We start from the raw sequence: 15,294 nt of genomic DNA, 5'->3' as shown, positions 1-15,294 counted from the left end.
TATGTACTCTCTTCGGACAATCGATCACTCTTCTTGCGCAGTGATTTTAGTGTGGTACGACATGGGTAACTTACTTTCTGAAGTCTCTAGGTATGAAACGTATGATACATGAATTTAATCACTCCTTGTAGACACACAGTCACACAAAAAAAGGAAAGCAATGATGTTCAAAGATCTATTGAGAGGTTATCAGCTAATGGGGACTCCTTAAATACGGAAGAATTGTACTGTGGACAGATTTACACTTAGGTTACTACTCTAAAAAATATCAAATTATCAGTAGAGGGAATTTACTTAATTTTTTTATCAAAAGGTAGTAATGATAACTGCTTGTCATTGCACATCTTGAAGACATACCAATTAATAAGTTAGTATACCCATAAAGTTGAGAGAGAGAGAGAGAGAGAAAGGGAGAGCGAGGGAGAGAGTGAGAGAGAAAGAGACAGGAGACCATATGTATGTATGTATGTCTGATATCTCCTCCAAAACCTCTGGATCGATTTCAGCAAAATTTTGCACACAAACAGTAAACTTCATGTGTATGAGCACTGTGGGGTTTATAGTCACATATCTCAATACTAGATGACATATCGACAAATCATAATACAGATTATCCTGTACAACAGTTGTGTTGTGAGAAAATAGTATGATCCTGCCTTAACAATACTTTGCAGGCAGCCTACATGTCAGGGACAAACAAAGCATTATCAATTCCTGTCTTGAACGACAGGCGTCTTGTGGGGATAGTATCGACCTGCTTTAGCGACCTGTCTTGCAGGAGCTACATATGCAAATGGACATGGATGTGGGAATGTCACATTAAATACCTTTCAGCTGTCTTGTTCTCAAACTGAATTTATTTGGCTACTTGTTTCAGCATTTAACTACGCCATTCTTCAGACCCATGACTGATGTGTAGGAAGATTCTACTTCGGTTCTGATCAAAACAGGGGACAGTAATACTAGTATTAGTAGATTTCTGCTTGCTATAGCGATCATCTACCAACTGATAAGAACCGAGGTAGAATCTTCCATGTCGGTCAGGGGCCTGAAGATGGCGTAGTAAAACGCTGTTTGCCAAATAAAGTAAGTCTGGAAACTAAATGACTGAAAGGTATTTAAGTTGACATCTTGTATCTAACAGCTGAGTCCTGCAACCATCTCTAAAATGATGTACATACAGAGACTGGTGGGGAAAATTGGCATGAATAGAGGAAGAGATGGACACAGAGAGGGGCAGGATGAGATGTATAAGGAGAAAGGGGGCCAGCAGAGGATGGACAGAGAGAGTGAGAGACAGAGATTGATAGGGGCCAGTAGGAGATAAATAGGGACAGATGGTGATGGACAGGGAGAGGGGGCCAGGAGGGGAAGCATAGGGAGAAGGGTCAGGACGATATGAAAAGAGAGATGTGGGCGGAAGGAGATGGACAGTAAGAGAGTGGGCAGGAGATGGACAGTGAGAGAGGAGAGAAGAGATGGGGGAGACAAGGGGAGAAGAAGATGGGAGTGGGGAGGAGGAGACGGACAAGGGGAAAGGCAGGGGGAAAGGACATGGTATAGCATCACTCCTTGAAAAAAGTAATGAAAATTACTTTATGTATAGGTGACTACAATGGAGCCGTTATTTAATCTCAGTAAATGTAAAACGGCGTCTCATAATAATTTCCATTTCATTTTAGGCCAGAGGTACAGTTTTATTGAAAGAAATTATTTTAAGTGCGTACACTGCCATTGCACGTAGGCAGCTATACTGGAACATCAAGCCTCACAGAGAAAAATAATTGTTCGAATATTATATTAAATTTGCTTATTATATTATGTTAAAGAAAGATAATTCTTTTCATCCATCACGAGTAAGACGGATGTCTTTACGTTAGAATATGCAGGATATTTCTGACCATAAATCCTTTCGATATTTTCAGAATATAATAGCTATGAAGAAATTTTATCAATTTTAACAGCAATGGCGAAGCTCCAGCAATGTAATTACAAATGGTCAGGGCAACATTTAATTGTTATGTAATTAATTAAATAAAGGGGACAGGGAAGGTAATTTCTTGTTACTAACAAAAACATATACTGCATTAAATACTAACATATATATTTAGCAGAAATTCCAAATACACTACATATAGTAGAAATAATTCTTTAATGAGCGTAATCGAAATGCAACATCAGAACCAACCAGGCACAGATAACAAAGAAGAAGAAGACAGAGAAGACAATGAAATCATTTCTTGTATACTACGATACAGAGATACCAGTAATTCAGTTCTCTGAGCATGTATAGTGCCTCCATTGTAGTCACTATCGATTAAGTAATTTACATTACTTTTTCAAGAAGCGATGCTATTGTGGACACACGCAGAGAGAGAGAAGAAGGACAAAGATAGAGGGACAGAATGGTAAGAGATGGAAAGGTTGAGAAGGAAGCGGAGATGGACACTGAACAACAGAAGTGGGGGAGGAGGTGTTGGACAGAAAGAGGGGTTAGTATGAGATAGACAGAAAGAGATGAAGAGAGAAGGACATGTATACATACATCTAAGATGCACTTTTCATCGTGCTGGAGATGTCTGTAATCCAAGTCTCAATATGTCAAACCAGAATGGCAATTAAATACCACACTCTAGATTGCTTTTTACTGCACAATTTGATACCGTCTCTAGTCTTCAGTTACTGGTGGTGGTGGTGGTTAGTGTTTAACGTCCCGTCGACAACGAGGTCATTAGAGACGGAGCGCAAGCTCGGGTTAGGGAAGGACTGGGAAGGAAATCGGCCGTGCCCTTTCAAAGGAACCATCCCGGCATTTGCCTGAAACGATTTTAGGGAAATCACGGAAAACCTAAATCAGGATGGCCGGAGACGGGATTGAACCGTCGTCCTCCCGAATGCGAGTCCAGTGTGCTAACCACTGCGCCACCTCGCTCGGTTAGTCTTCAGTTACAAGGATGTTTTGTCTGTAATTCATTGGTTCTAGCCGCTTCCCGTCATCCTTCAAGTGTAGCCATTATTCATCAACTGTTAACAGTATTTTGTAGTAGAAGTGTGCCTGGAGTAAACCTTTCCACATTTTTTCAACAAATATCTGCACACACTCTAGTCCGCCTAAACCACAAATTCGGCGCATTATGCACAGTGACAAACTTTAGCAGGAACTTTTATTTCGTATGCTTTAATAGCTACTTTTACATCTGTAGCCAAGAAAACTTAAGTTGGTAGAAATTTCGACATCTAAAAAGAATAACCCCAATAAATCTCGGAATATGTGTGGAACAGCGACAGCACAGAAATGATGTAAATGTAGATTTATTAGCTTTCTCTCTAGTGTTATTGGGAACAACAGGATTACTATATTCTTATCTAGTGAAGAGTCGTTAAAGGCGATGGGAATTTCTAAGGAATAACCAGTGAGACACATCGACTGCAAAACGCTTTAATATTAGAAGGGTGAGCTCTAATGTGCTACAGTAATCAGTCTCCGAGAAATTTGTTTGTCACACAGTGACTATTCGTGTTGTATGGAGCATACTGCTATGATATGTGAAGAGTGTCACATGCAGTGAGGAAATATTAACGGACTATGGAACTCGACCACAACACAAGCTGATCCCTGTGTTGTCTGCATGGCCATAGGGAGCAATACAGTTCTGTCTGCAGAAATGGCGGTGGAACTCTGAAATTAAGACTACCCTTGATTCAAGTGGTTCTCTGTTGATGGCGACATGTGTTTGACGCTACTGTGATGCTTGCGCTCTTGAAGACTACTTGGTGGAAAGGCACAGCGGACAAATATGAAGAACAACGAAGAGGAGTGCTATTTCTTGGGGGTGCGGTATAGTCATCACTCTTACAACTGATCTGATACAGCTCTTCACTATTTCCTCATGTGATAACCTGTTTATCCTCAAGTAGTACTAATCTTCACCGTCGTCAATTATTAGCTGGATATTTTACAATCCCTCTTGCATCATGGAAGGTTATTCCCAAATTTCTAATCACATGTCCTCTCGTCCTGTCCTTCCTTCTCCTGAAAGGTTTTCACATGTTTTTTTCCTCGCCGATTCTGCAGGGCACCATTTCATTTGTTGTTTGGTCAGTCCACTCAATTTTCAACGTATGTGTGTAACATCATATCTCAAAAGCTTCAGGCCTCTTCTGGCTTTTTTTACTGTCCATAACGAACTTACACATCATCCTGTTATCCATTCACAGTATCAGGTAAAGGCCTATGTTTCATACAAGAAACTTTTGACTCTGAATAATTTCCTTACCTGTGCTATTCTGCTTCTTTCGTCTTCCTTGCTTCGTTCATCATGTGTTATTCCACTTTCAAGTTGTAATGCAACTGATCAGTGTTCCTGTTTTCGCTATCTTTTCTACTTACTGGTAAATTCTGAGAAGCTGATACATAAAAAAATTTCTGAAATTACATACATCTGGGTTTTTGAATGAACAAATGGTAATGTATTGTTTCATTTATATTCAAACATAAAAAATTATGTTCGGTCCATGCATCGAAAGTAACTATTATTAATGCAATTATTTTCAGAAAACATTTTTTTTGTATTTCCGTTTTAATTTTAAATTGTAATTAAAGTTGAACTTATTGCCATTATCACCATTTTTGTAAATTATACTGAAAATATTTGAAAATAACTAATTAGCTATGTATAAATTTCTATGGAAATGAAAGAATCGATACTTTGTAAGAATTATGTCCTGTGCGTGGGTGTATCTTTGTTCTTCAGGGGTTAATATGTAGTTATGGTATAAAGAAGTACAGAGTTAGATGTTCACTGTTACAGTATGAAGACTAAATTGTGATATTATGAGCAATACAAAAAGAAGAAAATAAAACATCAGATGGAAGAAACTGAAACAAGCAGTCATCAAATTTAAACAATAAAATCCGATCATATTCCTAAATGTGAAATTCATTGTTTTTTGACAAGCTATGTTTATTAATGATAAATTGCTAAGAGGAAATGAGTACCTATGTGTTTTACTATTATTCTGCCTTACTTCTCGCTTATAATAGTTGCACTGTAGTAGTGCAGGAATTGTTTAAAAAAGTGCTCTTCTTTGTCAGTTTCTAACATTTAATTGTTTTTTTCACAGGAGAGGGCCATAATAATGTTGGTGCTCTGAGATTTTGGTACTGCAGTAGATTTATGTCTTTCAGACCAAGAAGGAGAAGTAGATGCGAATTTACAAGGAATGTGGACCAATGAAATTATTCCTCAACTGAAAGAATTGTTGTTGGATTGAAGCCTAAATACAACAATCATTACTGGTGGAAAATAAGGCAATGATTATTAATTAATCTGCCGGTTGTACCTGAGACAGCAATGTATGTGATCATGTGATTGCTGCATAGCCAAATACTTTACTTTTTCGTAATTTTTGGTGTGAAACTTAAAAGCCAATGAACATGTTTAAGAAGAAACTAGAACAAGAATTATTGAAATGCGAATGTATTAAAGATGTTGCAGGTACAGTAAAAGCTAGTTTAGAATGCATGCTAGCAACAGTTGAAGTATCTGTTATGAAAAATTTAGAAAAGATTACTAAATGGCCAAAACAAAATGTGCACTGTTGAACAATCACAGAATAAATGTTTCCAAGCTACTACATGAAGTATAATGCAGCAAAACTGAAATTAGTGTTCAAGATGATATAGTAAACTTGCAAATTTTGTCAAAATTTTAAATTACTGTATTGAGGGAAAGGTCAAAACAAAATTTTTGGAAGAGAAATATTAATAGTATCCAGTAAAGAAGAAGACATTTATGATAAGAATTTGAAGATGAGGCCAAAAACGTGACTGAAGCACAACCTATTTTAGTAGCTGAACCTATTAATGTAGTTAGTGTTGAAAATATTGTTGCTTATAAAATAGTTAACAGAGAGGAATGTGTAAATAAACCATTTAATGGTTAAAAAACAAATTGTTTTTACCTTGAAAAATGTTAATGTTTTAAGTAAAAATGTGAAGAAGTAGTCAATGTTGATAAAGAAGCTAGCGTTTTTGTTTTTTGAATGAGAATAGTAACTAGCGAAAATTAAAAGGAAGTGTCAGAGATGTAATGATAGAATTATCAGCACTGTGCACAACAAATCAGGAGAAGCCTTAAAAGAAATTTTGACAGTAATTCAAAAACAGGGAGTTAGAAGAATACTGATCTAAGATATATATTATGTTAACTCATGTAAAATAGTTGTATCTGACAAAACATATGAAGATCTTCATCTTTTAGTTACACTGAAGGAAAGAATATTTGCAGTATGTGAAAGCAAATTACATCTGTTCATGACATAAAGGTACATAATTTTCGTTTATTTGTGCAGACTTGAAACAAAGAGTGAATTAAGATATACCAGTAATGTTATGCATGATTATGGAATATTGTAGAATTATGTTCAGTTTTGACTTTAAAATGGAAAAAGTGCAGCCAGGTGAATTGCTACAAAAAGTGAAAAAGCCTCCAAACAAAGAAATGTGGCTTGGAAAACCAAGAGAGGCGTAACAATAATCTATCTGTTACTGAAAACCCAAAGAGTTCTGTATATTTATTTTGGAAATTGACATTTATGATTTAATTTTATGACAGTTCATAAATTATTTATTATTACAATTTATACATATAAAAGTTTTTTCAGCATACAATGTTTCTGCATACTCTATGTTAGGATTTATGGTCAGTTGTGTTTGATAAATACTTTTACTTGAGTTATGCTTAATGCTGACGACTTGAACTAGGTTGTAGGATAAAAAATACTAGGAAATGAAACATGTTGTGTTGATGTTATCTAAAATGATTTTGTACATAAAGTAATGTCCTATTTAATGATATATATTTTATCAGGTCTGTGTTTTGAGTGTTATCTTTGTCACTATGTAGACGAAATTATGCTGATTTTAAAATCGAATATACAGCACACTGTTTTGGACAAAAAAATATTGTTAGGTATCATTTAAGATAACATGGAACATTATTATGCTTGACTAATAAATTTTGAATGTATTTTGGGATCATTGTACTGATCTGAAGTGGAATTTGAATAATCAAGATTTTTCTGGAAATAATATCACTAAATGTCTTCTGAGTTTCTATACTGTTTGGTTTCATGGAAAGGTTTCATTTTGGATACATTTGGTAAATTAATATAAAACATTTGCGGGTAGTTTTGCTAATATGGGAAAGCCTTAATGTTAGACTTGCTCGTTAACTATTTGCTGTCAGCACCTGTATAGAATCATTATTTAAAAAATGAAGCTAGGATAAGCATTTTGTATTGAATATGTAGTAGATTATGGTGACAAGTCATGTAAAATTTAAAGTTTTATTTCATTCCAGTTACGTTTTTGATGAGAACGTTCTCTATGGAGAGAAGATTGTTTTTAGATCAGGTAGGTAGAATTTGAGTACTATGACAGAAGACAGACATTAGAAAAACCATGAATAAGAACCAAATGATCTTCATTTCAATTATATATGTACTATGATCAAAACATTTTTAATTTTTGCTATTTGGAGAATGTTTCTGTTGTAAGTTTTCTATGTGTTTGGAGAATTAACGTAATTAAAGTGATGCTGAAATGATGTTCTGTTGAAATTTGATATGAAGTAGAAGGTGAAGAAGCCAGAGTTTGGAAATTGTGTTCTGATTTCTTGGTATGGTACATTCACTTGCAAAATAATGTATGTGTTTACAACAGGGATTTAGTTGAAGGTCATAAGGTACCTACTGTTGATCTGAGAGCTAAGAAAAAATTGTTATTATATTTAATAATTTGTAGCCAATAATGTGATGCAATAACAGAAATAGAGAAAGTAATTAACAATGAAATATAGCTGTAATCCAATGATGTATACTGTCCAGTACTATGTACCACCAGTTTGATGAAACAATTCTGATTACTTTAAAATGGAATAATATTTTTTATATGAGATAAACTGAACTGTACTAGTGTACTATAAGTGTTAAGGAAGTTTTCTGTGTGAGTTTTGTGTTTTTGAGAGTTACTGTGTTACTCTGATCCGGATTGTGCAGTTTAGTGTTTCTGGTTGCAAATATTACTGAATGATATTGCACTGCATGTACTTTATCTTTTGCCCTCTCTTGTCTGATGATGAAAAGATGTGTAGATTGATTTAATGAAATTTCCAACATTATTGTACATTCTTAATCAATTTTAGGTTTCATCAGTATTACACAAAACTACGTTAAGCAAGGAACTGTTTAGTAATTACTTTAAATTAAAAGCATGATAGGAACCAAGTGAATGAAAAAAGATCAGTAATAGTTGGGGGAAGAATCCTTAATTATATCTTATGCATGGTTAAGGGGACTAGCCAGGATATTATTAAGTGTCCAAATACTACATTCAGGCAGTGAAGCTAGTGGCTGTGTTGATCCCAGACTCATAAGCACTCTGGTCAGGCCAGGAAGGTATGCCAACACTGAATACTGTTCACATGCCTAGCCATGCTTTGTGCTAGGCAGGGTAGTGAATCTTGCATAAGGTTGTCAGAGGACTTATTACAATTCACGTCACTGTTCTGAGCTGGTTAAATTACTATTACAAGTAGTGGACTGACATAATGTAGTCAATGGTATGTGGCCACAGGAAAAATCCAGTTAGTACTGATCCACACCCCACTGCAAGAAGTTTGGCTAAGTAGACGTTGGATATGCACCTGCTTCTTCTAAATCTTATTCGAGGACAAAAGAATTGCAGAGCTTTATGACCCCAAAACAAATTCAATTGAAACAAGAATCACCCAAAATAAAAAAAATGGGAATTTAGTAGGGTTATAAGAAGTGATGTGAAGGGAAAAAAATTGAAAATGTGGAAGAATGTTTTATCACTGAGGTACAGAGCAATGGAGGCTCTATTGTTGACAAGTGTATTAAAAAATAACAGTATCACAAATAAAGAAGGAATGGAAGAACTGGGTTTAAAAATAGAAAGTGTTACACAGAAATCATTCAAGGCCCTGTGCCAACATGTTCAAATTCTGGCAATAAAGCCTCTATAGAGAGTTAAGAAACTTGGTAAACAACAACAGATCCAACTACAAGTAAATAAAGGTGAGTTGAATGTGTAAGCAGTACAACAACTGATCAATAGTTCTTCACCGAAAAATTACCGATGTTATACCACAAATGACATGCAGTACATGTTAGAAGAATTTGTTCAGAGACACTTATTTGTTTTAACACACACAATCGGAAGAAAAAGATACAAATGGACTTAACAAGCAAAAGAAGGCGCCAAAACTTAACTCCAATACATTTTTTCAAACAAAAACGAAATTGTACAAGATGTAATAGTCCTGAATAACTTTCGAATTTTTAATGATAATACACTCTAAGATAGAGAATAAAATTAGATGTAAGGCTATTAGGCAGGAAGTCAGAGATAAGTATCAAGAGGCTTTACTTAAAAATAAGGAGGTAAACCAGAATATGCCAAGTAACAATTCAAATAACTTCGAAAATGAAAGGTTTGCAGGCTTAGGCAATGTAGGTAATTACTGAACAACGGTACATCTGTGTACAACAAAATTGTTGCAGGTATAAGCTATCAAAAAAAAAAGTATGACAAATGGAACAAAGCTTATAAAGGGTGAAAGGTTTACTATACAAGATAGTTTGGACATAATGCAGCACACTGACTGGATAAAACTATCTGGAAAATTTTCAAGTCGATTTCAAAACGGAGTGCAGTCGACACTCGCCATATTTTATCATTTTAGTTGCTGAAACAAACGTCGACACTACTAAGAATACTGTAAGACATTTAACTCCCTTACATACGAACACACACACGTTATCTTTGTGAAACAATAATTTTTATACGTTATTAATATTTATAGAGAAATATTTGTCTAAAATATTCTATAAAAATCGATGAGGGCTATCAGTGCACATAATCTCATTTATAAGTAATTCGTGAGGATACTAGAAGTATGGATCATTATTGTGTATAGAATATCTCTTTCAAGATATGAAACAATTTGCAGAAAACACACCTGTGTGATTTCCTCTTGTCGTATTTCTCAGACAAATCTTTTAACGAACAAACCTAGTACCTTACCCTTCCGAGCCTGTCGTATTATTAAACATCACAATGATCGGGAAATAACATAAAAGCCATCTCACATTTGGATTTGCCAGCTGCTCCCACTGTGGCGTGATGAAGAACAGTATTCCGTCAACAGCGCCCTCCAGGGTCGCGCCCCTTACAAGAAGCGTGATCAGTATCACGTACGGGAAGAGAGCCAGGAAGTAGGACGCCTTTCCTGAACTCTTCACACCCCGAAGCACAACTAGTGCCACCATGGACCAAGAGAAGAGAGATCCAAGTACGAGGCGCCAGTCCGGAACTCCAATACCTTCATCCAGGGTTTCAGGTTCATTGAGCACGAACTTCCTGCAAACATAAGGCAATTCGTCATCCTTGCTAATCAGTCCTATCTTTCGTTAGTGGTTTATCAGCAGTAGTATTACAGTGCGAGTGCTTCACTTTCACAGTACTGTGAAAACAAGACTAACACTTCTACTACATTATAATATTATTTCGGCTAACTTGAAACTAGGAAGCGCGCTGTTTATCATTCTGACACTGATTCGTTTTCCTTATTCCCATCCTTTCCATCAGTTAGTTACGTCTAACAGTGCGTTAATTTCATACGATTTTGCCGCTTCATCCTCTAAAATGTTCAAAAAAGTCCTTGTGACTATTATGAAAGAGTGTTCGTCTTCTGGTCGCATGATTCTTTTTTCCAGAACTTTCTTACTATACACATAAAAGGAAAATATTGTTTTTGGCTAGGAATGGCTAGATAATTCTGGCCCATCAGACCACTAGTGGTGGTGATCATACAGTCTGTCGGTCTTACACAATAGGAGTGCTCTTAGTTACTTGTGTTACATTATTCTCACCTACGTATTTTCTCAGACAGCTTAACTATTCATCAGTAAAGTTTGTACCTATGAAAAGAGAGCAAAATCTTTGTTAATGGCTATAGGCCTACAAAATTGGTTTTTAGTGGAAAACAACAATACAACAGTGGCCTGATTTCTGAATAGTTCGTGCAGATTCTCGAATTTGAAATGGCTCCTTAGTTAACGAAGTGTTTCTGTATGTGATGTTGGAAGATACCGATAGAAAAATGTTACCAAAGCGTATCTTCCGAAAGTTAATAAAGGCATCTACTTCCATGAGCCGTGATATATTGCTAAATACACTAGAACGTTAGGGAATTAGATTTCAGCCACGCACTATGCTTCAGGCTTTTCTAATCAGTAGGACGAAGAAATAATACAGGATTCGACTGGGACACTGAACAAAAAGAAGAAGAAATGATATAGGATTCGACTGGGACACTGAAACATGGAATGTTCTGTGGGACCCCAAACTAGGAATACTTCTTTCCTTATTTTATAGGAGGGTCAGAAATGGTCCGAAAAGCTTGCAAAAGTGTTCAGGGCAGGTTGTTTTGAGGAATAATTGTTAAGAAAAAAATCGATGTGTTGCGCCGTTCCCGAATGAATTAACATTTAAGATGGCCAGTCAAGTCGTTGGGCGGGCAATTTTGAGCGGCCCGTCAAAGACGATATCGCCAAGCGTGTTCACCATTTGGTTTCCTAAAACCCAATAAGAGATCGATACAAAAACTGGACATGGGTCGGAAGTGAGATTTTAACCCGAGCCAAATGTTGAACAGTCTCATGCGCTATCATCTACGCTATGAGAACGACTGACACTACTTGTATTTTCCGGACCGCTAGAATCTGCACGCGCAACAATCTGATTGACTAACTTCAACACTAATTAACTCGGAAACGGAGCAACATACCTATTTTTTTCCTTAACAACTATTTCTCAGTACAACCTACCCTCGAACAACCTTTAAGTTACTCTCAATCCGTATTCTGTACTCATTAGATCGTGTGTTCAATTCAGTAGATCATGTAATTCTTCTTCACTTTCACTGAGGATAGCAGTGTCATCAACGAATTTATCCCTGATACGCTCTCACCTTGAATTTTAATTCCACTCTTGAATGTTTCTTTTATTATCATCATTCCTTCTTCGGTGTACAAATTGAACAGCAGGGACGAAAGACTACATCCCTGTCTTACGGCCTTTTTCAATACGAGCACTTCGTTCTTGGTCGTCCACTCTAATTATTATATCTTGGTTCTTCTACATATTGTATATTACCCGCCTCTCTCTGTAGCTTACCCCTATTTTTCTCAGAATTTCGAACATCTTGCACCATTTTACACAGCCGAACGCTTTTTCCAGGGCGACAAATCCTATGAAGGTGTTTTGATTTTTCTTCAGTCTAGCTTCCCTTATCAACATCAACGTCAGACCCGCCTCTCTGGTGCATTTACCTTTACTAAAGCCAAACTGATCATCATATAGCACATCCTCAACTTTCTTTTCAATTATTCTGTATATTATTCTTGTAAGCAAATTCGATATATGAGCTGTTAGGCTAATTGTGCGATAATTCTCGCACTTGTCAGCTCTTGAAGTCTTCGGAGTTGGGTGGATGATATTTTTCCAAAAGTCAGATGGTATGTCGCCAGACCAACGTGAATAGTCGTTTTGCTGCCACTTCCCCCAATGATTTTAGAAATTCTGATAGAATGTTATCTATCCCTCCTGCCTTATTTGATCTTAAGTCCTCCAAACTCTTTTAAATTCTGATTCAAATACTTGATCACCTAACTCTTCTGTATTGACTCCTGTTTCTTCTTCTGTGACATCAGGCAAGTCTTACAATCATAGGGGCCCTGCGTGCACTCTTTCCACCTATCTGTTCTCTCCTCTGCATTTAATAGTGGAATTTCCGTTCCTCTCTTAATGTTACCACCCTTGTTTTTAATTTCACCGAAGGTTGTTTTGACTTCCTGTATGCTGAGACTGTTCTTCCGACAATCATATCTTTTTCGATTTCTTCACATTTTTCATGTAGCCATTTCGCCTTAGCTTCCCTGCACTTCCTGTTAATTTCATTCCTCAGTGACTTGTATTTCTGTATTCCTAAATTTCCCGGAACCTTTTTTGTACTTCCTCCTTTCATCGATCAGCTGAAGTATTTCTTCTGTTACCCATGGTTTCTTCGCAGTTATCTTATTTGTACCCAGGTTTCCTTTCCAGCTTCTGTGATGGCCATTTTTAGAGATGTCCATTCTTCTTCAGTTGTACTGCCTTCTAAGCTAATCCTTATTGCTGTATCTGTAGCCTTGGAGAACTCCAAGTGTATCTTGACATTCCCTAGTACTTCCGTATCCCACTTCTTTGTATATTAATTCTTCCTGACTAATCTCTTAAACTTCAGCCTACTATTCCTCATTACTATATTGTGATCTGAGTATATATCTGCTCCTGGGTACGTCTTACAATTCAGTATCTGATTTCGGAATCTCTGCCTGACCATGACGTAATCTAACTGAAATCTTCCCGTATCACACGGCCTTTTTCAAGTATACCTCCTCCTTTTGTGATTATTGAACAGACTATTCGCTATTAATAGCTGAAATTTACTACAAAACTCAATTACTTTTTCTCCTCTCTCATTTTTTGTCCCAAGCCCGTATTGTCCTCTAACCTTTTCTTTTACTCCTTCCCTTACAACTTCATTCATTCCAGCCCCCATGAGTATTAGATTTTCATCTCCCTTTACGTACTGTATTACCCTTTTAATATCCTCACATACTTTCTCTAGCTCTTCATCTTCAGCTTGCGTTGTCTATGTTGGTTTGCTGTCGATTCTGAAAAGAACAACCCTATCAGTGAACTGATACAGTAACACACTTTCTGCGCTACCTTCCTATTCAAAATGAATCCTCCTCCCGTTATACCATTTTCTGCTGCTGTTGATATTGCCGTTACTCATCTGACCAGAAATCCTTGTCTTCTTTCCATTTCACTACAAATACCCCTATTATATCTAGATTGAGACTTTGTATTCCCCTTTTCAGATTTTCTAGTTTTCCTACCACATTCAAGCTTCTGCTGTTCCATGCGCCGACTCGTAGAACGTTATGCTTTCGTTGATTATTCAGTCTTTTTCTCGTGGTCACCTCCCTCTTGGCGGTCCCCTGCCAGAGATCCGAATGGGGGCTACTCCGGAATTTTTTGCCAGTGGAGAGATCATTACGACACATTTTTTCAATTACAGGCCGCGTGTCCTGTGGATAAACATTACGTGTCTTTAATGCAGTGGTTTCCATTGCCTTCTGCATCCTCATGCCGTTGATCATTGCTGATTCTTCTGCCTTTAGGAGCAGTTTCCGTCCTCTAGAACAAGAGAGTGCCCTGAACCTCCGTCCGCTCCTCCACCCTATTTGGTAAGGCCATTGACAGAATGAGGATGACTTCCTATGCGTGAAGTCTTCGGCCGCCAACGTTAATTATTAATCAAAATTTAAGCAGTGGCGGGATTCGAACCCGGGACCGAGGACGTTTTGATTACTAATCAGAGATGTTAGGGGTATAACATCTAAGGTTTTCACCTTATTTGACCGCAAGTCTTTCAAAGCTCTGCTAAACTCTGCATCCTTTATGTCTTCCACATCGATTTCCATTTCTTCTTCTATCACGTTATCAAATAATTCCTCCCCATCGAAGATGCCTTCAATGTACCCTTTCCAGCTAACTGCCGTGAATATTACGCACTTGCTTTTAATTCCACCAAATTTTGTTTTGACTTTTCTGTACCAGTGTGACTTCTAATGATGTATTCCCATCTTTTCCTAAACGCTTTTTGTATGTCCATCTTATGTCGACCAATGGAAGTAGTCCTTCTGTTACCCAAGGTTTTTTCTCAGGTAGCTCCCTTGTATCTATGTTCGACTGACCAGCATACGTTATTGCTCTTTGAAGAATGCCTTTTCTACTCCTGCTGAACTGTCTACTTCGGTATTAATTATTTCAGTATGTACATTGTCAGAGAACTTCAAACGCATCTCATCAATCCTCGGAGCTTCTGTATCCCACTTATATGGACATTGATTCTTCTGGACGATTCTCTTATATTTCAGACTAATCATCATCATTACTAAATTGTGATCTGAGTCTGTATCTGCGCCTGGGTACGCCTTACAGTCCAATATCTGATTTCCGAATATATTTCTGACTATGATGTAATTCTGTTTGAATCCTGACGTGTCTCCAGGCCTTTTCAAAGTGTACCTTGTCCTCTTCGATTTTTTAACAGTATATTCGCTATTACTAGCTGAAATTTATTGCAGAACTCA

General features: G+C 36.9%; 1 protein-coding gene across 1 annotated transcript in view; it reads right to left on the bottom strand.

Moving 5' to 3' along the window:
* Positions 1-15,294, bottom strand: part of LOC126158138 (sodium-dependent nutrient amino acid transporter 1-like) — a 94,470-nt gene that overhangs the window by 27,687 nt on the left and 51,489 nt on the right. The window contains exon 6 of the mRNA XM_049916423.1: positions 10,177-10,447. Coding sequence (XP_049772380.1) covers positions 10,177-10,447 — 271 coding nt within the window. The remainder of the gene's footprint in view (positions 1-10,176; positions 10,448-15,294) is intronic.

Source organism: Schistocerca cancellata, chromosome 2 (assembly GCF_023864275.1).
Source record: "Schistocerca cancellata isolate TAMUIC-IGC-003103 chromosome 2, iqSchCanc2.1, whole genome shotgun sequence".
NCBI classification, from domain to species: Eukaryota; Metazoa; Arthropoda; class Insecta; order Orthoptera; family Acrididae; genus Schistocerca; species Schistocerca cancellata.
This window is presented reverse-complemented; position numbering and strand designations above follow the sequence as displayed.